Raw genomic sequence first — 21,540 nt, 5'->3', positions numbered from 1 at the left:
CGTCACTGGGGTTGGGGGTGATTCAGCGGGGTCAATCGTTGAACCGATGTTGTCGATTTGATTGGGAAGTGCGCTGGCAGAGGGGCCACTTTGAAGCGATGGCGCCAACGTCTGATTCGGAGGAGACACGAAACGCGGCGGTGGCAGTAACGACGAGGTTCGCGGTAAACGAGACCGAGTGGCTTTGGGCTCAGGTGCCGGGAATTGCGATGGCGAGGGCGTCGGACCCGGCCTGGGCGAGTTGCCAATGGCTTTGTGTGTGAAGTATGAACGGTCGACAGGGTCGTTGAAGGGCGTCCCGGACGCCTGCATTATAAGGATGATGTTATGTGTGCCGTCATTGATGGCTGCGTTCTGGCGTCGTCAAATCAATTTCGGGAAGCTTAAACTCTTGGACAGTATCAACTTCTGGATACCGCAGGTACCGCCCCTATTTTCCCCGCGAGAGCGCGAGGTTTGTGGTGAGCGAGATGCGGGTGCAAGGGATGTCCATGGATCCGTATGCCACTAGGGGTATTATCGCGGACGACCACGGCGAAGAGAGAAATATGGAGGAAATGTAGGTGCGTTGGGCAGATAACTAGCCGTGTCGAAGACCTTGAGAGTGTATCTAAGTCTAGAAGCGAACTGAAGCGCGTAGACGGTCAAACCGCCCTCGAGCAGCTGGAAGCGCAATTCGCATGGTCATTGGTATCAAGACTCTCAGGAGGCGGGAGGAGGAGGAGCGGGTCGTTGTAGCCAACTGGGTTGTCTTTCCATTGGTGGATGCCCAGGGGTTGGTGCCTGGCGGACAGGGCAGCGTCGACGAGTGCCGGGATACCTGATGGGCTCATCTAGTCCGTGCCTATTTCGCAATTGTACCTGTAGAAGCTGTAGAGATACGGAGCTGACAAAAATGATTCCAACCGTCTCAGCTTGACCCTTACTTGCAATCACTGGTGCCTTTTATCTGAATGTCTGGAATGTTTTGATACCCCAAGACCCAGAAGCTTTCATTGTACCTTATCCGCTGGGGCTCACATGGTCTGTGCACACTGGTGGGTGGTGCACGACGTCAACCTGGAAGTTAAGTACCTAATACCTAGGTAGAGAGCTTCCATTGGATGTGGGCGTGACGGACATTGCCAACTCTGCGAGTCTCTGGCCTGGGGCTTTCGTGCAATCTTCTGCCTTGTCGACCAGATCACTTTGTTCATTTGCCGCAGTACATTTAATTCACCAATTGTTATTCTTGTCCAAAAACTATGGCAAGTGTCGACGAAATCTTCAAGGTAAGTTATTATTATACTTCAACACATGGGTTATTTATCTGCTGATCTTCAATGAAGAAATCTGGTATCCCAAGCAAACGGAAGCTCAACGCAGTCAAAGATCCAAGTTCGTGATAAATGCTACAATTGTTTTTTTTTGGGGGGGGGGGGGGGGCATTCGACTGACCGTTCGTATCTCTCTAGACGAGATCTACAAGTCGGCGAAACTGACTGGGAAAGGCGCAACTCGTCATGCGCGTGTTGACGACGACGATAATATCGAGGCTGGGCCGGCACCCCCACCAGAAGATGGCGACGACCAAGACTTTGGGCCCGAGATGCCACCCGACGATGGGGATGACGAAGAGGGGCGTTTTTTTGGAGGCGGAATAAGTAAGCAGGAGTCAGAGATTCTTGACTTCGTGGAAGGAGCCGATGGCAGCAAGGTTGAGGACAAGCTGGACGTCACCTGGTTGCGCAAAACCGCGCTCAACTTCGAGAAGCGCATCACGAAGAACGCCGAATTACGTGCCAAGTTTGAGTCTGAACCACAAAAGTTCATTGGAAGCGAAGCCGACCTCGACTCAGATATCAAAGCATTGTCTGTCTTGTCCGAACACCCCGAGCTGTACGAAGAATTTGTACGACTGGGGTGTGCAGTCAGCTTGGTAGGGCTGCTGGCGCACGAGAATACGGACATCGCAATCGATGCCATAGAGATCATTGGCGAGCTGACGGACGAGGATGTAGATGCCGAGGATGCCCAGTGGAACGCGCTTGTCGACGCGCTTATTGATGCGGATCTACTCGGCCTCCTCATCTCTAATTTCTCGCGTCTCGACGAACGCGATGAGTCGGACAGAAACGGGGTATACTATGCACTTGGTGTTGTAGAGAACCTCTGCTCTCGCACCACTGCGGCCGCACGTATCAATCAAAGTCCAGGCCTACTCCGGTGGCTGCTTGATCGCATACAACAGAGCGAGCCTACCGTCACGCAGAATAAACAGTATGCTGCGGAAATTCTTGCCATCCTAGCGCAATCTTCCCCAGAGGCCCGCCGAGGTGTCATTGATATGGGCGGCATTGATACGATGCTGCAGCTCGTCTCACCATATCGGAGGCGGGATCCTGACAAAAGTGGTGAGGAAGAGGAGTACATGCAAAACCTCTTTGAAGCCTTGACCTGTCTGGTTGATGAAATGGAAGGCAAGGCCAAATTCGTCGAAGCGGAAGGTGTAGAGCTATGCTTGCTCATGCTTAAAGAGGGCAAAATGAGCAAGGGACCTGCCCTCCGCCTCCTGGATCATGCCACGGCTGGCCAAACAGCTGGGGATGTGTGTCAAAAGGTTGTCGAGGCGGGTGGTCTCAAAACAACTTTCACATTATTTGCCAAGACGCAAGACCACCGTTTATTGAGCCATCTAATAGCCATATTTGCCTCGATGCTGCGAGTCTTACCCGCCAACTCGGCAGAAAGAATCCGCACACTCGCCAAGTTTGTCGAGAAGGACTACAGCAAGGTCACGAAGCTGATGAAGCTCCGCCGCGACTACGGTGCTCAGGTAAAGCGGGCTGAGCAAGAGAACGAAGGAGAGCGACGAGAAGCTTCCCAAGACGACGCAGAGGTATTAGAGATGAGATGGCTATCAAGACGGCTCGACGCAGGACTCTTCACGCTCCAAACCATTGACGTCATCTTAGCATGGCTCGTAGCGGAGGATGGAGGCTCAAGGCGCAAGATAAAGCAACTTCTTGCAGAGCGCGACGAGACCCTTTCGGTTATCAAGGCGACACTGTTGGACCAGATGGAGGGGATTGATACCAGTGAGGAGGACGGTCGGGATACAAAGGATATGTTAGGTACTCTGGTAGAGTTTCTGCAATAAAGAAAAGTGTTGGCCTGCAAGCCCGAAGGAGGGGGCCCTTGCAACAGTATTATCATCTGATGTTTTGGCCATCGAGCATCATCACCAACTCGAACAAGCAAACTCCCGCAAATACTGGTAATCTAGCTTCTCCTCTTTAGAAGTTCTCTGGCTTGGGCGTGGGCTCAAGAACGGCCGTCAGAAGGTTCTTCACAATACCAGCCTGACTCTTCTTGCCTGCCTCCTTAATGACCTGAGTTTGCTTCTCGGCCTCCTTGCTGGCCTCATCCTCCGCCTGCTGGTTTCCCTTGCTGTGCTGCGACCCAGCCAGATTAGCGCTAGCGAAATTTAGGTTGACAATGTCGACTATACCTCAGCCTCGAACTTCTTGTACTCCTCCTCCTTCTTGGCCCTGTAGTCGGCTATTTCCTTCTTTGCTTCATCGCGAGCTTCCTTCACGCGCTTGGTCCGAACTGCACATACGTTGGCAAGGAAAATTCTAGAGACGGCCGGAATCGGGAAAATCGGGACGTGTGCTCACATTCTCGGGCTACAGATTGTCAAATGTTAGCCGTGGCAAGCGCAAGGGCCGTAGAGTAATAATAATACCTTTCTGAACAATCTTGGACGCTTCCCGCTCGGCCTGGCGTGAAGGTATTAGCAACGAGATAAAGAATCGAGGCGTGAATAATACAAACGTCGAGAAGGGTCTGGATGCCCGCTGAGTTCTGAGCAGACTAATATCCTCTTGTCAGTATTGGCTCCCATTCGGGGGGAGGCGGCGCTGCTAGGTACCATCGCGGAACTGGGGCTGTGCGACCGGCGAAAAAGCCTCCAATCCTCAGATAAGGTGTAGAAAAGTGGTGGTGGTTGGGGTAGTCGTGAGTGGGCGGAGGGATCGAGGAAGTGAAGAAAGATGTTATTCGGTACTAATGAGTGAGGTTGGTTGGAGGTTGCCGTGCATCGTCAGCTTGCTGGCTAGGCGCAAGTCCGTGTGGAACCTCTCCAACTGGGGTCAGCCAAGCAAGCTGTTAACAAAGGTACGTCGTTGGCTGTCGCCTGACGTCGAGGGATGGACACCGTCAGGTACCTCCCCACTTCGGCCACTGCCCCAGTTTTCCATGCACAACTTGCCTACCTACCTATGCACAAGGTTAGAGTGCCTTAACATCAACCTCTCGACGAAACGGAGAAATTGGGTGCTCAGAGCTTCGCAAACTGAGCCCACAAACCGTGTTTAATGTTGGCATAGCCCATTGCCTCCCATTCCCTCGAACCCTTTTGGCCCGCAGTCTGCCACTATCCTAGCACCATGTCCCGCGCCTCGAAGCTCACGTTGGGAACGACTTCGCTCTTCGCCGTTACCACGATCGTTTTTGTCCACTTTCAGCAGAAGGCAGAGCAAGCAGTACGTTGAGACTATGGCTTGACAAATAAATCCCATATTCTCGGCGCAGTATTTCTAACCGCATTGCCGTCTTTCAGGCCATGCATCAAGGTGTTGTACGAGATGTGGAACAGCAACGCATCAAGCGCGAACGGCAACTCGACTTCGACATGCAACGAGCTCTGGAGGAGGAGTATAAGCGCGAGCAAAGTGTACACAGCTCGATCGACACACCCGAAAAATCACATCCACAAGCACCGAGATAACCAGGTCGTGCATTGCAAACCCCCAGCTCAACTCATCTATTCCAATTAAAACTACGGGATTGAATCTCTCTGTATCGACAAGTGCGGCAAACCCATAATAGACGGCGATACACTGTTTTGTTTGAATCATATTGTTTTCATTTCAAGATGCCAGGCGTTTCGCAATGCCGCGTTTCCTGGATATCTAAATTATCTTCGAGAGCCTGCCTCCTTACGCCTGTATGCCCAAACAACCATTACAATATGTCCCACGAAGACTCCCCAATGCCAAAGCTTGTCTCCCCCAGCTCCAAGTTTTGTGCTTGTTCTATTATCGAATTGAAACACCGGATCGACTTGTGAACATTCTTGCGGCAATATTCATGGCCTGAAGTTCCTGGAAGAGAAGCTTGGCCGCATACGGTATGTGTATTTGTGCAATCTTTGTCTTGTTTTTGCACGGGCGGCACTCAAAGGATTGCTTGGAGAGGTTCCTACCATGTACATTAGCACTTGGATGATAAGGGATGGAAGGCCAGACTAAAATAGACGGCTGGACGCAATAGAAACTTACGCGATGGGAGTCATGAGACCACATATCTCGCAGACGTGAACTCGGAACGCGTCAGATACCTCGAACAGGCGCTCTTTGAGGAAAGCCGCCGCGCCATGGGCAATCATGCAATCACGCTCCATTTCTCCAAAACGGAGACCGCCATCCCTGGCACGACCCTCCACTGGCTGGCGCGTCATGATCTGCACAGGTCCTCGGGCTCGGGCATGAATCTTGTCATCCACCATGTGGCGAAGTCGCTGGTAGTACGTAGGGCCGAAGAAGACTTGTGATCGCAGCTTGCGTCCCGTGTGCCCGTTGTACATGACCTCAAAGCCGCGCGACTGATACCCGTGCTTCCGTAAGAGGTCGGAGACCTGATCGACAGTGACGTCTGTAAAGGGAGTTGCATCTCCTTCCATACCCTCGAGAGTTGATACTTTGCTGAGTAAGCATTCAATCAAATGGGCAATGGTCATTCGTGACGGGATAGCGTGCGGGTTGATGATAATATCCGGAGTGATACCCTCTCTTGTAAAAGGCATATCTTCCTGACGGTACGTCACACCAACAGTTCCCTTCTGACCATGACGAGACGCAAATTTGTCGCCAATCTGGGGGACCTTGGTCGTACGCACACGGACCTTGACGTATTTGACGTTGTCCGCGTTGACTGTCAAGACAACGGAATCAACAATGCCACTCTCAGTGCTGCGAAGCGGTGTTGAGATGTCTCGCTTCTGATGAGCGGCAGTCCTAGTACCGAGGTCCTGGTTCTCTGGATCAATAGGTGCTGTCTTGCCAATGATGATGTCCTCTCCGGACACCCGGACACCCGGCGCCACGATTCCGTCCTCGTCAAGTTTGTCGTACGTCCCGTGCTTCATGCGCAGTGTGCTTGGCTGGAACGGTTTCTCAAAGGTTTCTGTGTAGTTCAAACCCACCTTCTTCTCCTGGTCCGAGTACGATCTAAAGAACAGACTGCGGAACAGGCCTCGATCGACGCTGCTCTGGTTCATAATGACAGAATCCTCCTGGTTGTAGCCAGAGTAGCAGGCAATCGCCACAATGGCATTCTGCCCCGCCGGAAGCTCACGGAACTTGAGGAATTCCATCGACCGCGTGGTCGCCAGAGGTTTCTGGGGATAGTAGAGAATGTTGGACATGGTGTCCATCCGGCGAGAATAGTTGGTAAGGAAGAACCCCATAGCCTGCTTGCCCATTGCAGACTGGTATGTGTTACGAGGAGACTGAGGTCTGTGTCAGTTGACTACATCGATCCCGATTTGGATGGGAAGGTCATACCTGGTTGTGATCAGGGAAGGGAATGATGCTGGCGCAGATGCCGAGAATCATGCTGGGGTGAATCTCGCAGTGGGTATACATATGCGTAGTTGGGTTAGCTTTCGTCTTGAGTCGCTTGTTGGGCTCCAGCTCCTCGCCTGCGTCGGGCGCCTGGTAGCCCAATTTCTGGACTCGATAGGATTCGAGATCTTCCGGAGTCATACATATCATTGCCGTCTCCTCCTCCTCGGCGTCTAAGTACTCGACGGCGCCTTCTCCAACAAGGAAATCCCATGCCGTCTTAGTAGCGCCGGACGCAGGGTCAATGTGAGGCTCATAAGTGGCAGCCGTGTTGACCATTTCCTTAGATAGAACAAGAGAGCCTTTAGGCGGGTCTCCGATCTCGCCGTCTTCTTGTCGAACAGTAAAGACGGGTCTCAAGACGCGACCTGCGTCAGAGACAATTTTGAATTCTCGATCTCGAATATCGCGAACGAGGGACACCTCAGAAGGTAAATGCTTACTCCGCCGTAGCGTAAGCACGCTGCTGGCAAGATGCTTCGGGTCTTGGTGAATGCCCACCCAGCTTCCGTTGAGGAAGACCTTGGTAGCGTGGGGTGACCTGATTGGATCGTACTCCTCGACAACTTCCATGCCTCTGTTGATCAAGAATTCGATGAGAGGTTCGGCAGGAGATCCAACAGAGACGAAGCACATCAGAGACAAATTCTTGACCAGACCGCAAGCCTGGCCCTCAGGAGTTTCAGCAGGGCAGACCAGACCCCAGTGCGTGTTGTGGAGTTGTCGCGGCTTGGCCAACTTGCCATCCCTACCAATAGGTGTATTGGTACGCCTCAGATGGGACAGGGTGGAGGCAAAGGTGTATCGGTTCAGCACCTGAGAGACACCAGCGGTTGAACTCATTGCTTTCTTTTGATCGCCCCAATTACCGGTTGCCAAGGAGTATTTCAACCCATTGGACAACGTCCCAGGCTTGATACCGACTGCCAAATTGAAGTGCCTGTTGCCTTCAACGCAACGTCTCAGGTAGGTTGACAGTTCAGTGTTGATTCTCCGCATGATTCCACGAAACAGCTTTGCCAGCAAAGGGCCTGCGAGATCCAGTCGCTTTTTGCCAAAGTGATCGCGATCATCAGGCTCACGTCTACCAAGCGCGCATTGCAGTAGCTTATGCACCATGTAGCCCAAAAAGAAAGCCTTCTTCGTCTCGTCACCCTCCTTCTGAGAAATGTGTGGAAGAGTTTCCTTCTGCAAAATATCCCGCGCCACACGCACACGTTTGTCGCGCCCAAGCCCCGCCTGGTCTCTGTTGCCTCGCTTTCCGATAAAATCAAGCGCCACCTCTCTGTCCTGGACGCAGAAGGCCTCCTCGATACAAGGACGAAGCATCTCAAGCATCTGGGTGTCGTTCCGGTCGTAGCAAATATGGTTCAGAATATCTTCGTCCGAAACGATACCGAGAGCTCGAAAGACGATGGCGACTGGAAGATCAGACTTGACAAAAGGAAGAGTGGTGTGGATCGTCTGCCCAAACCCTCCTCGGGCTGAATCGCCTTTTCCATAGAGTTTTATCATAAGGCTGGAAATGAGGCGTGAACCTTTTTCGAGAGCACTCCTGATTTCAGCCGTGTACGTGTAGGGGCTGGGCTGTGCCTTCTTGAAAACCTGCACAATGTTTGCCGCCGACCGCTCTTGTGCAATGAGCACCTTCTCACTTCCGTTGATGATGAAGTACCCGCCTTGGTCGTAGGGGCATTCATTTACCAAGAAAAGACTCTCGTCGGGCTCGTTGTGAAGGTGGCAGATCTTTGATTTGACCATGATGGGAAGTTTGCCGACAAAGACAGAATCCTTGAAGTCATCCGTTTTGTTGACGTCAGCCTCGGATCCTGCTTCTTCCACCTCCCATACCAGCCTGGTCGGATGCTGGCCCGTCTCCGCAAGTTCTTGCTGTTGGCTGTCATCCAGCTCGTGTAGTGGAATCTCCTTCTCGACCGCAACCGACACCTTCTTGGAAATCTTGATGTACATGGGGCTTGCATAGGTCAGGTTGCGGTCACGGCATTCGTATGGCAGTAGTGACGTTGCGGTTCCATCGGTCTCGCTGATTGTCGGACGGGAAACCATGACTGAGCCGAACTTGATTTCATATCGGCGGATAGCTATTTGCCTGTCACCTGTCGAGGGTGGATTCGGTTGGTCAAGGGTAATCGAGCTGTACTCATTGACTAGGTCTTGGATAGTCCTTTCTGTAAACTCGTCGAAAGAGGTGATCTGTTGGGAGACAAGGCCCTTCGACTCGAAGAACGTAGAGATGACAGTCCAACAGTCCTCGGGCGTGATGCCGGCATCGTCATCGCCATAGTTTTCGTATTCGAAGTCCTCCTCGTAGTCCGCCATGTTGTTTGGCTAGGAAAAACACAAGCTCGAGATCCCTAGATACACAAGTGGTTACGAGATTGTATGCGGCCGAAATTCGTCGAGTGGCGCAGGTGGCGATGAGATCTCAGCCCGGGTCAGAGATAGACCTAACGGCTCGAGCACCGCATGCGCATCGGGTAGTAGTTCTCCTAAGATAATAACAATCACTGCCTACGGCAGACGATATTTAGAGCTGCGTGTCGAGGGTCGTCGGCAACAGAAGAGGATCTTGTTTGGACGTAGTAGATGCCGACGATGATGAAGCTGCATAGGAGAAACGCGGTGCGCCGAAAGAACTGGGACGGACTGATCTTTGACCGTGCAGTTTCCAATCACTGCAAGGGAGATGTAGGACTATTCCTCTTTAGGGTTGGCGGGCATTGTATTTGTACATTGCTGAATAAGCCTTCATGGGCGTGGTCCCCCAACCTCAACTGTGTCGACTCGACAATTTATTAGGTCCACCTACTACGTTGAGTCGTCCCGCCCCCTTCCTCTCTCTCCCGCTCTCTACCATAGATTTCCTTCCGGTAAAGTTACTCCCCTCAATGCAACCACAACTAATATAGATGATCCGTTGGACGCTTAATACGTCGAGAGAATATGCAGCTTACTGCGTTTCCTATAAAATGGCTGTTTTTTTGGGAGGGGTTCCAATGCAATTGCCATTAATACCTGATTTATCAGTATAGGTACTACCTAGGGATATAAATCTACCTGTGTGTGACCATGCTTGGTACCAGTCAACCCCATTCCTTGACTGTCACGTTTGAGGTGACCCCGTCGATGATCAATACATCAAGCCAACATGCAGTTAGGTCGTATCTAAAAGCCTGCTCCGCGTCACACACGTCGCTACCACTAAAATTCAATAACAGACCTCAACTCTTCGACACACAACAGAAGGAACTCAAAGAAGGCCACATACCGTGGCAGTAATCAACCCAAAAGACTCTCTAATATTGGCAAATGCCTCCGACTTCATCGCCCATAGTCCAAGAGCCTGCCAGTCCCTTAACCTCGACATTCTCGGTTTCCACCGGCGCGCCGTCGTCGTGCTTGCCTTTGAAGAAATCACCCTCACCCTCTGTCCTGACCTGCCTCTTCATGAACCGCCTTGTCCAGTCTTCGATCGCCGGTTCACCCGTCTCGTCTCTTGCCTGCTTCAAGAAGGGAATGAGCGCGGTGCCACCAGTCCCCTTTTGGCCCTGAGCTTGATTCTTCCGTGAAGCAACGGCGATATTGTTGCGCTGCCTCGTTATTACAGGGCTGCGGGAGCGGCTGCGAGCTCGTACCTCGCGGGAAGGGGTGATGATGTAGCGTGCGACAATGGCAATGTGCTTATCCCGAAAGGCGCTCAACATGGCCAGGCAAGCATCGTAGGCGAGAGACAGCTGTTGGTCCCGTCTTTCCTCGACAAAGGCTCGAATGTTCGCCACCCGAGATACATCATCAAGGAACCTCGCGTGAGGTCCAGGCATGTATTGCCTCATTTCCTGGATGAAGTTGTGTCGCTGGGATGGCTCAGGGGGCGAGGCAGTGCCGTCACGGCGCTTCTCCCCAGTCGCGCGATGCTCAATTCCCAAGACGATATCGAAAAACTGAATTAAGCTGCTCTGCGCATTGCTACCTCCACTGTACTGGTGGAACTTCTCAACCCCGCTGCCATCCTCGTAGAGAACGCCATGAGGTAGGCCAGCCTCAGCCATGTTCTTGCTGCCTGCAAGGAAGGGACGGATACGATGGTAGAAGACGGTCGGATCACAGCTCTCGTGCATCCTTTGCAAAAGAGTTATCAAATCTGCCAGGCGCTCTGCAAAAACGCAGAGACATTTTGTGACTGTTGTTGAGTCGCCTTGTCGGGCGGCATCCATTGCGGTGAGCATGAGAGGAATGATGGGAGCCCCGCGAGCCTCGATGGCAACGGATACAAGATAAAACCACGACTCATCCATGGACCCAGTAAAGGTATTGAGCGTGGCTAGGTTCTCAAGGTTGTCGATGTCTTCATCCAGGAACAGAGGCTTGAAGTTCCACAGGCACAGAGCCGCGTAAGTGGCGACAGGGGGGAGTTCAAGGCGGCGGGACACCTCAAGCAAAGGTACGGCTAGAGGCTCCGGAATCCTTTCGGCAGGAGAATCACCACCCCAAATATAGGCGTGGAGCATGAAGCATAGAAGCGAGTAGGCACGGCGCCATTCGGACTCATGCTCAAGACCCACAGTTGACAGGACTGGCAGTTTCTCAATGATTCCGCGAAGACGTCGGCTCAGGACTAGAGCCTGGAGATTGGCAACAATAGCTTCCCATTTGTTGTAGTATGGGTCGGGTAGGCGGGTTAGCGGCAGTATCTCTGGCAGGAAGCCATGGTCGACCGAAACACCATAGTCTCGAAGATCGGGGATCGGGGGAAGCATAACTTTGTCTTCAGGGGAAGTCGAATCCCAGCAATAGTGAGAAGTAATGAATTCCTAGCAAGGTTGTTGCTTCAGAAAATGGGGTATGAATAAAGTTAGACGGGAAAATAGCGCTGCGAGAAGTGATCTGGATAGAAGATGGGGCAATTTAGGGAAGGTGGCGAAGTAGTGAGGGTGAATAGCGTTTGAGAATTCAAGGCGCTAAAGTACTATACTTAAAATTCAAATCTTCTTAGGTGAGTGACTAATGAATAATTTGCCATGAGATCGGATGATTCGGGAAACCTAGGAACCAAGCGGGAAATAGAAGGCGACAGAGGGCCCTTGAAGAATTGGCTCGAGGCTTATAGGTGGCATACCATGTGCCACTGCCTTCGGGTACTAGAACGGACGGGAACCCGAGACTACTTAACTTAGGTGCTAAAGTACCAGATAACGCCATGGCTCTTGGTTTTGCCCTCGATGGTAGTGAGCCAGGTGTTCGCAGTTATCAACTGGGAACAACTTTTATTTCAGCCCTTCTGCAGGTCCGACGGAACGTGGACGGTTGAGATATATCTGACGCCTTGGCCAGTTTATCCCCTCGGTTCTCAGCAAAGTTTAGGGGAGGGGTTGCGAGTGACTCTTTGGAACAAACATCATCCCGGGCGCGCTAGACGGAGCATTGGCAACTGTTATGACTCTGGCGGGATTCTACCGACAATAGCCTTTGCTAATAGCCGCAACACTCGAGTAACTGAGAAGCAACCAAGCCATGCCGCATGCCTTGCATCTGGAAATGTGACTGTCCACGATTCAATCTAGTATACCCGTACCTAGGTTCTAGAAAAAGAGTCTTAGTTGGTCAAGGGCACGGATAGGTAGGTATTCATTATTAGTCCAGGCTCCCGATGAATAGCCTAGTCCACGTGATACCTTTTTTAATGCCCGTGAACCGTACCTTACGTGAATGGTGGCACGAGCCTTCAGGTCCCGTACGAATCCATAGAATTCGCGCTGCGCCCCGCATCATTGTGTTCAAGGTCAGGTACTACCTCTAGGTACTACTAGTACGTGGCCAAGACAAGCGATCCATTTTATACCTGCCCCACTAACAGCGACATACTAAGGTACTAAGGTACATACCTATGATATATATCGGAAGCACGATTTTCGCCAGATGGATGGATGTGCTGTAAAAGGTACTTAAGTGTTTCGTACTAGGTAGGTTGGGTATCTTTCCTGGTACAAATGCTTGTTGTCCTATTATAACTACTAGGTAGGTCGGTAGGTACGTACGTACTTACGCGGGCGACCCCATTTTTGGAGACGATTAAAAAGAATAGATATGGTCTCTAAAGGGTATTGAGATCTTTCTAACCGCCTGAAAGATTTCGGCTATTCAGGAAAGAATCTATGCCCTATCGAGAGCCTGTCTGGCACCTTCCGTTATCTCCAAAACGGGGGTCGCCCTCGTAAGTACGTACGGATACCTAGAAGTACTTCGTACCTTACTGTGTGGGCCGAGTGCAACCAGGACCCAACCTCGAGCCAAGTGAAGGCAGGTCATACATAGCAGGCCTCATCCAGACCGCGTCCGAATACGACTCAGCGCTCGACATAACGCAAGAAGCTGCAGCAACGAAAGGAAGAGTGGCTCGCATAAGATTCGTGGTCCCCGCCAGTGGGCCATCGCAGGTTCAACCTATATCAAAGCTCGCCATCGCCACCATCCGCCGTGGAGGACCATGCCTGTCCAACAACATGTGCTTAATTGGCTATACAGCGTCCTGACCAGTGTTTGTCTGCCCACTTCAACGCCCCCTTGGGCTCCCTTGCTCTATATACTACGTTGCTAAGACAAAAATGGCTACCACAGGAATACCATGATGTGAATCGCACCTACAACGACGTCGCGCACGCCCTAAACCGGTATCCCTCTCTTGCTCCACGAACAGATGTTCACAGTACGACGTCATAGCCCTCAATACACGGGACTCTCGAGAACAAAACGTTGACCACCTCTTCAGCATTTCCCAATGGAACCAGTGCGCTGCTGCTACATCTATCGGGCACGATTCCCGTCAGCTTCCGCGGCAACAACTACAGATTTCCCTTATCGATATGGGTACCCCATGCCTACCCACGAGAGCCTCCTTTAATCTATGTCACGCCGACAGAGAGCATGATGATACGCCCGGGGCAACATGTTGATCCCCAAGGCCAGATCTATCATCCTTACCTAGTCGGGTGGGCCGAGTTTTGGGATGTTGGTTCACTTTTGTCTCTCCTCCCCCACAGTATTTTTCTGACTCTGCTTTCTTATAGAAATCAACACTCCACGACTTTCTCACCATACTCTCCGATGTGTTTGCTAAGGAACCCCCTGTTATCTCTCGCCAGCAGTTGAAGCAGGCCCATGCCCCCCGACCAGTATTGGTCCCGCCACCAGTCCCCCCCCTACCTCCGGAAGTGGCCAGTCATGAGCAACGCCGACCTCCCCCTCCACCACCAAAGATGGCTCCTCAAGAAGCCCAAAAGGCCTCAAATCTGCCATTTGACCGAGATAACAAACCTCCGCCCCCTTCCAAATCGCCACCAAGGGCACAAACTTCACGATACGACTCAGCACCGCCGCTTCCACCAGAGGCTCAAATACGAAGCCCTGGTGAATCATCTACCCATGGACTTAGTCACGGACAGTATCAGTCAAGCCCACCGCAATACCCGCCATACACGCATGCAACACCTATACTGCCGGCAGGCACGCTATCTCAAACTCATGCGTCACCTCCACATGCACCTCCTTTCCATACATGCCCGTCGCCTCCGAACAATCCCCTTAGACAATGGCATGCTACCGAGCATCAACACCCACCACCCATTCTCTCGCCACAACCATGGAGCGAACCAGCCCGCCCCGCTCCAGTTCAACCTGCACTTCCTCCCCCTGACCTTCTGGATGAGCCCCTGACCTTGGAGCTCCCTGAACAGTCAACCATGGCACCACCACCTATACCCCCTAACCCTGAGAAGGATGCATTGCTCAGACAGCTGGCCCAAACACTTGCGTCGCTCAGGCAACGAAGTCGCCAGCAGAACGAGTCTAGCATGGCGGGCCTGCAGGCTCAGAGGAGCGCAATTTTCTCAGTTATGCCCGCCTTACAGTCGGAGATGGCCCAATTGACCCAGCTATCTAATGTTCTAACTAGCAACACTTCCATACTTCACGATGCGCTTCGCAAGGCGGACGGGGTGATTGAGGGGTCGAGAAGTCATCCGCCTCCAGACATTGATGACCTGCTGGTAGCCCCAACAGTCGTGGCGAATCAACTGTATATGCTGGTGGCAGAGGAGAGGGCACTTGGCGATGCTATCTTCATGCTGGGTCGTGCGGTAGAGCGGGGCCGCATCTCGCCGGCCGTTTTCGCGAAGATGACGCGGTCCCTTGCTCGTGAGTGGTATTTGAAGAAGGCTCTGGTGCGTAAAATTGGGTTGGGGATGGGTCTGGTCTCATAGCACAGCATCCAAGGCATCGAGAGCTACCTGGAGGGACTGTATATCAAGGAGGGAAAGATATGACGCCAAGTTAAGCATGGAACATATTGTGACCTCTCACAGGTGGGTGGCAGGACCATTGATGTTGCCCCCGAGTGGTACTAAGTGCCAACCCAATCGAGACGCAGCGGCTGCAGCTCGAAATCCGGGCCACGCAGCGGGAAGACCAACAAATCGAGACGCCGGGCACGACACAATTGCGGAGACTCTCAGTGATGTCTGAAGATGCTACGAGCCATCCGACAACGAACAAAGGCCAGTCCTAGACGAGATTTATGAGAGGCCGAGCAAGGGGTATTAGGTCAAAACGCAATCGTCGGATCGCCACTTAGAATCAAGAGACCGTTTTTGATTGTTCGCATAGGCCGCCATTGTGTCCAAGCACACAGCCAATTACACATAGTTACGCAGAGCCCCCCGATTGCACAACAATACTAAGCCCAACCGCCGCCGTCCTCACGAACAATACCAACCCGCAACCCTAAACTTCAACCATGTCCGCAATCGCTAGCATTCTTCTTCCCCGATGGGGGATTTGTTTTCTTTTTATCTGAATTGGTATGCTGGTAGGCGGCCCCATCTCACCTGAAGTTTACCATTTTGTATCAGGCATGGTATACGTCGCTAAATAGGCTATCTTAAATATAAAATGCCATCTGCACTGGGAAACAATGTACCGCCATCATCCCGCCTGTCCCAACTTTACGAACGCACGGACATATATATCACTTACATGCCATGCGAGGATCCGGGATTAGGCAAGGTGAGGGGAGCTCGTTTCGTTTCATTGCCCGTGCCACCTCGATCTCAACGACAGTTCCTCTTCCATCATACTCTATCCTCTACCGCGACATACGGATCTTGCGCAATCCTCGCCGTTGGGGCTCTCTCCTCGTCTTCTTGTCCCCGTGGCTCCATTAGGCTTGAACAGGGAGTGCTGGCCACCCCCATCACCTGCCACGTTCCCTTCGGGCACCCCTACTCCTACAACGAACAGTATCTCTTCGGCAGGACCCGAGCTATCTCCAAAATACTCGTAACGGAAAACATGGCGGGCTTTGATCCCTACTTGCAACCAGTGCGATTTCTGGCCTCAGATGGCAAGACTCCCATCGCGATCCCGATCTCCGATATCGATAGATTTAACGAGGAGTCAGTAAGCATCTGCCTCAACTATGGTGCTCAATTTGGGGCCTGCATTGTCATGCTTCTGGTTTTTCTCGTCTCGACTCCCTCGAGCAAATTCCGGGGGCCCTCGACGATCCTCTATATCATCGCCTTGGTCATATGTGTCATCCGCATGGCTCTGTTGGGCGCCTTCTTTCCGTCACCACTCAATGAATTTTACAATTACTGGGCCGTGGACTACTCAGCTGTCCCGATTCACCACTTCCGGGTCAGCGTTGCCGGCAACGTTTCCTCTCTCTTACTTGTCGTGGCCATCGAAGCCGCTCTCGTCAACCAAGCCTGGGTAATGCTCAGTCTGTGGCCCAGTGTTGCCAAATATATATTCTCTTCCATATCCTTTTCTGTCACCCTTCTGACCATTGGCTGGCGCATGGTTTATACCATTCTTCTCAGCAAAGCGGTCTTCTCCGCGGAGTCTGCTAGGCCAATACGCTGGGTCAGCAAGTGGGCAATCATCACCAACACTGTTTCCATATGCTGGTTCTGTGCTCTCTTTAACGTCAAGTTGGTGGTTCATCTCATCGCACACCGCGGCGTGCTTCCACCCTGCCGAACCCTTACGCCCATAGAGGTCCTTATCATGACCAATGGCATTTTAATGGTTGTCCCAGGTTGGTTCCCCCGTTTGGATCTCTTTCGCCCCCACTCTCTCTCTCTCTCCGGGGTCCAGATTCAGGGGCGCTGACGATACATGTCTAGTCATATTTACTGGGCTTGAGTGGGGTCACTGGGCCAACTTCGAGGCGGCCTCGCTAACGCTGACATCGGTTGCGCTCATGCTCCCCTTGGGCACTCTTGCTGCCCAGCGTCTTTCTCAGTCTTACGGCCTTGAATACCACAACTCGGGCTATCGAAGCGATAGTAATTTCCCGGGCAGTACAAACGATTCTAAACGGCCGCTCAAGGTGGTGTCGAGCACCACCACTAGTCGCACAGGGACAACTCCGCAAGTCTCCGTTTTGACTGGGTGCGAGGCTGGCACACTTCAGTACGTCCTTGATCGTGAGGGCTTGGAGCTTTCATGTCTCGACGATTGCAGCATCTATAATGGAAAGGCCCGAGTCAACCAAGCGTTCGAACCGCGCGATGATCGCCTTTGATACACATTGCTGGATTGCCTTGATTAGCAGTCACGCATCAAGGTCACTTCCTTCTTTAGCTCTGGCTTGTGTCTATAATTTGAACGTGAAAGGCTCAGGCGAAGTTGGTTAAGGAGCGTGGCGCAACCTAGTAACCCTATGACTTGGGGTCTTGCTTTCTGCTCCTCCTGCAACCCTATTTCTGGGCCTTGTCGTATAGTTTTTTTCTTTCTGCATGGGAGGGTAAAAATTAGTTGCTCATCGTTTTTCTCGACAATGTTCTCCGTTGGTGGCCATTTGGACTGTCACTGTATATTTGTGACACCCGAGGGAGGCACCCTGGTCTGGCGCAAGCTGCCCACGCAGTTTGGGCAGTAAGAACGACTCTGATCACCGCTGCCCCAGATATAAAATGCATAATATATAAGCAATGCGTCAGAGATATCGTATATCTTTTGTGACATGGGTAATAGGTCCATTGTGGGGTTTTTCGACTATCCGCTACCCTGGACCATCGGGCCGCCGTGGAATATTCCTAACATTCTGATAGACTAGCCTAGAGTGCTCCCACCTGTGGTCAACCCCGGGGACTACATGTATAGGCTCGTCTCTGTGGACTATCTGGAACACTCTCCTGCTTATTTTATAATGCCTGGTATATACCCCCAGACGGAATGTGAGAGGCACAGGGAATGGGATTTTGTTACGCACAACCCGACTCCTAAACCGCAAACCAACGTGCCCAAATGAATAACCCATACATCTGCATACCTTGTATAGTTTATATTTTTGGGTTGTTTCGCGGACATATATGTTCACTATGTGGGTTATGTTGCCCTGGAGATGGAGATATAGACTGCAGAATTTGCTTCACAGATATGAAACTATATCTCTGACGACAATCTTCATCAGGTAACCGAGGGGAACGTGGTATTGTTTTATTTACTCTGAGAACTGCTCCTACTTATTAGGTTGACTCTCTTTGTCAATCAAACAAGCAGATTGTGCCTTCAGAAGCTATTAGGATGATGACCGGTGTCTCAAGTACAACTTGCTGAAATAAATTCAATTGCCAGTTTCAAACAACCTTTATCTTTTCGCAACGAATGTCCCGCCTATACGAGCTGCCGAGGACTCGACGAGATATATGCCCCTTTCATAGTCAGGCCCCTCCTGGCCGCCACAGGGTGCTCTCGGGTTTCTGAGGTGGGGTGGGGGATTATGGGGGGTTGCAACGGCCATACTTGATGAAATTGTGTTCGTGGGACGCGAATCATTCCCATATCGGGGTGGTTGACCAACGGTGAAAGGACTAGAATTGTCTTCCTGCGGGGGGTTTGTTTCCTGGTGCAATGGTAGAGGTCTTGGATTGCATTTTCGAGGCGATCGTGGATTGAGCGCCAAGCTCTTCAGAGATCAATTCATCGAGCTGCGTTGCCTGGGGCGGAGATAGGATGGCGGGGGACGCTGGTTCAGATACGTCTCGCGAATCAGCAATTTGGGACTCATTGTGTACTTTCCGAGACTTAGCCTGGGATGGACAGAGGGTTGCGAAATCCATGACGAGGAACACGAGACACCCTATAGTAAGGTAATATAGACGGTGGACTGTCGCAAAAGATACTAGCATTGTAAGGGGGTCCAGTTGAAGTTTAGAGAAATATCTGTTGTGGGTTGACCATAGATGGCCATAGGAAAGTGCTCCTTTCTTTGTTAGGGAAATCCTAGGAGAAAGGGTTAGAAGACAGCAATTGGGAGCATGTGAGTACTGTACCTTTGTCAACGATCTGGTCGCATCGCAACTGCTGATACCACTAAAATTTATGAGTAGCTCCGGTAGCCTTAGGAATGCTATTATCTCTACTCACTATTAATGGTGCAGGATCCGGGGCAAGGTGGTGGGAGAAGAACTGCTCTGCTACTACTACAGCACTTGGTGGAGCAAGGCTTCGTGACAGCACATGGGGCTGATTTGGGACATTTCGTCAGGTAACGAGACTCCTTATTCTTATTCCCGCTAGCCAGCTGGGTCTGAGATCATAGAATGGTAAATTCTTGCCTCTCGGCTGTATATCTGTGTTCATATTATGCACCTAAGTATTCGTACACTACTGCGCCGACATATAGTACAAGTAATAACCGATCGATTCGTAAGGCTAATGTGTCTTCACCATGTTTATAGTTCCATTTCTTAATCATCATCATCTATTGCCTGCATTGTCTCGATTAGCATGTGTTGGTCGAAGCCTTAAGGGATGGGAAGGATGCATACGGCGGAAGCAGAAGTTCTCCCCACGAGCTAGAGAGGAAAGTCACAGCGGCCTGTCGGACAGTCAGAATCAAAACGTTGGAGAGAACCAATTGCTTCGCGGAACTCACGCCAAAGAGACCGATGCTGCGGACAACCGCCGCGTTCTCGGACGAGGTCAACATGTGGTAGGTGGAGCCGAAGAAGCCTTTCGGGGAGCCGCGGGGACCGGAGCGCTCGACAACGATTCGCTTGGAAGGCATCTTGAAAAGTCGAGTATATTTGTGGAGGACGGCGGAGTTGTGGTAGCGGTAGAGTTGGTTGCGTGGCTGTCAAATGTGTCCAACGGATAAAAATTTGGGATCAACGGTTGGATGATGCGGCTCCTGGGAAGCTTTGGCAGCCACCCCCAGGAAGCGCTGGTGGGGTCACATGATTCTCGGCGCTTAGACGGGTTAGGTGGGTAAAAAGTATCCGCACCTAACAATGATAGGCAAGTACTTTCGTAGACGAACAACTACCCGCGCGTAGGATGACCAGCTACCTCCTCTTGTCCATTTGACGAAAGCGACGCGCGCGCTTCGAGCTCTACTCTCGATATGCCTTGCTAGGAATAGATGACCCCACCAGAATGGTAGATTCGCGTCAAGAGCCAGGCGGCTTTATCCCGCAAGGCGGGCTTCCGTCACCGGCGCCCTCAACGACTAGTAGACCATCGTCCAGCCTGCCGCATCCCCGCGCAAACTCTCTGCAGCCAGGGTCAAACAAAGAGGACTTGGTGAGGAGATATGTGGAGGAGAGGCTTCTTTACGTATCTCGTCGCTACGTCAAGAAGTTCGGAGATCCCGAGGTTGGTACTGATGTGGTTGGCTACAAGAGCTTTAGCGAGGTATGCCGAGATCTTGACGTGATTGTCAACGTGCTCTGGCTCTCAGGAACCCGTAAGTAAAATGGTTTTGAATATTGCTGAGCTATGGCCAAGAGGCTGACTAGTCATTTCTGTCTTTCTCTTTTTTTTGGTTAGCTGGCCTACAAATCCCCTTTCTGCTTAAGCTGGCCAGCGATTTCACGCAGTATGTGAGATCCTTCCCGCCTGCTCCGAAAGCAACATTTGAAATCTTGGGCAAACTCGACCACTGCTTTTCTAGCCTTTTGGCTGGACGTGATGTAAGCTCGGACGAGTCTCTTCCTGGATTCGAGAACGGGTTACGGGCGGGCATGACCGTCACAGACATGGTCCGGTGCCGGAGCTTGGTGGAGCAAACGAGAGTTCTGATGGTCGAAGTTCTCAGTGGAGTTCCAGAGGACGAGGAAGACGATGAGGAGTCAGAAGAATTGGTCGACACAGAATCCGAAGACCCCGAACCGTCCGGTAATGCAGTATCGGGGACGTGGGATATTGATGATGACCGACTGCATCTCGATGCTGCTAGAATCTACGAAAATACTATCGTACAGCTGGGCGAGCGACTGGGCGACTCTCTTGGGGCTGTGAACATCACGGCGGATTGAATGGACTGCTGGAGAGATACCACATGAGGTGGGCAAGAAAGCCGTTCGTGGTGGGAGATGTCGGCTAAGCGCAGCATGTCCTAGTTCAAAATCCAGCTATTAGTCTGGATTATTGGTTGGGTTGGATAAGCGGGAAGATTGTTTGATGCACGTGGCCACCGGGTTGTATTTTGTTCTCCCGTGTTAGGACCATCATGGAGACCAGATTCATGTGCGCCGACCCGAGCGGCAATAAGTTCGCCAGTGGGAACATACGACTACGAGTACGTACTACAATGGTCAACGCCATGCCGGCTTCGCATTGGATGGCGGTGTGCCTACTGCAACAAACGGTTACCGGAAGTCAATTCCTCTCCTGGCCCCAAAAGAAGTTGAGCTGCCCCATCCTGCCTATTTGCCACTGTGTAATGGCATACTAGTACTACTGATTGCCATCAAAGATGGCCTGGCACTGCTTCGTTCAGGGGAGGGAAACGTTAAGCTCGTTTTGCCGTCTTTTGGGGCTTGCCGTCCCCTGTGGCATGGAAGCC

At 51.8% G+C, this 21,540-nt stretch overlaps 7 protein-coding genes across 7 annotated transcripts; 3 read left to right on the top strand and 4 right to left on the bottom strand.

Annotated features, from left to right (window-relative positions):
- Positions 1–1,244: 1,244 nt before the first annotated feature.
- ACO1O0_006093 (Catenin-beta-like protein) lies at positions 1,245–3,139 on the top strand (the record flags this gene model as incomplete). Its single annotated transcript, XM_083195489.1, has 3 exons — positions 1,245–1,271; positions 1,329–1,377; positions 1,455–3,139. The coding sequence occupies 3 exons, from the start codon at positions 1,245–1,247 to the stop codon at positions 3,137–3,139; spliced, it is 1,761 nt and encodes a 586-aa protein (XP_083048505.1).
- Positions 3,140–3,275: 136 nt separating this feature from the next.
- VMA10 (H(+)-transporting V1 sector ATPase subunit G) lies at positions 3,276–3,916 on the bottom strand (the record flags this gene model as incomplete). Its single annotated transcript, XM_083195488.1, has 6 exons — positions 3,276–3,434; positions 3,491–3,591; positions 3,660–3,668; positions 3,728–3,761; positions 3,817–3,855; positions 3,914–3,916. The coding sequence occupies 6 exons, from the start codon at positions 3,914–3,916 to the stop codon at positions 3,276–3,278; spliced, it is 345 nt and encodes a 114-aa protein (XP_083048504.1).
- A 1,165-nt stretch (positions 3,917–5,081) lies between these two features.
- RPB2 (DNA-directed RNA polymerase II subunit RPB2) lies at positions 5,082–9,008 on the bottom strand (the record flags this gene model as incomplete). Its single annotated transcript, XM_083195487.1, has 3 exons — positions 5,082–5,244; positions 5,325–6,553; positions 6,609–9,008. The coding sequence occupies 3 exons, from the start codon at positions 9,006–9,008 to the stop codon at positions 5,082–5,084; spliced, it is 3,792 nt and encodes a 1,263-aa protein (XP_083048503.1).
- A 977-nt stretch (positions 9,009–9,985) lies between these two features.
- BNA2 (indoleamine 2,3-dioxygenase) lies at positions 9,986–11,446 on the bottom strand (the record flags this gene model as incomplete). Its single annotated transcript, XM_083195486.1, has 1 exon — positions 9,986–11,446. The coding sequence occupies one exon, from the start codon at positions 11,444–11,446 to the stop codon at positions 9,986–9,988; it is 1,461 nt and encodes a 486-aa protein (XP_083048502.1).
- Positions 11,447–14,425: 2,979 nt separating this feature from the next.
- STP22 (UEV domain-containing protein) lies at positions 14,426–14,944 on the top strand (the record flags this gene model as incomplete). The annotated part of the gene is made up of 1 exon (XM_083195485.1): positions 14,426–14,944. One exon carries the CDS (start codon positions 14,426–14,428, stop codon positions 14,942–14,944), a length of 519 nt encoding a protein of 172 aa, XP_083048501.1.
- A 4,532-nt stretch (positions 14,945–19,476) lies between these two features.
- Positions 19,477–19,761, bottom strand: ACO1O0_006088 (uncharacterized protein; the record flags this gene model as incomplete). The annotated part of the gene is made up of 2 exons (XM_083195484.1): positions 19,477–19,572; positions 19,630–19,761. The coding sequence occupies 2 exons, from the start codon at positions 19,759–19,761 to the stop codon at positions 19,477–19,479; spliced, it is 228 nt and encodes a 75-aa protein (XP_083048500.1).
- Positions 19,762–20,358: 597 nt separating this feature from the next.
- ACO1O0_006087 (general transcription factor IIH subunit TFB6 family) lies at positions 20,359–21,010 on the top strand (the record flags this gene model as incomplete). The annotated part of the gene is made up of 2 exons (XM_083195483.1): positions 20,359–20,363; positions 20,647–21,010. The coding sequence occupies 2 exons, from the start codon at positions 20,359–20,361 to the stop codon at positions 21,008–21,010; spliced, it is 369 nt and encodes a 122-aa protein (XP_083048499.1).
- Positions 21,011–21,540: the final 530 nt, after the last annotated feature.

Source organism: Amphichorda felina, assembly GCF_050947745.1.
Source record: "Amphichorda felina strain 45539 chromosome Unknown scaffold_6, whole genome shotgun sequence".
NCBI lineage: Eukaryota > Fungi > Ascomycota > Sordariomycetes > Hypocreales > Bionectriaceae > Amphichorda > Amphichorda felina.
Note: the sequence above shows the minus strand (reverse complement) of the source record. Positions and strands in the feature narration are given on the sequence as shown.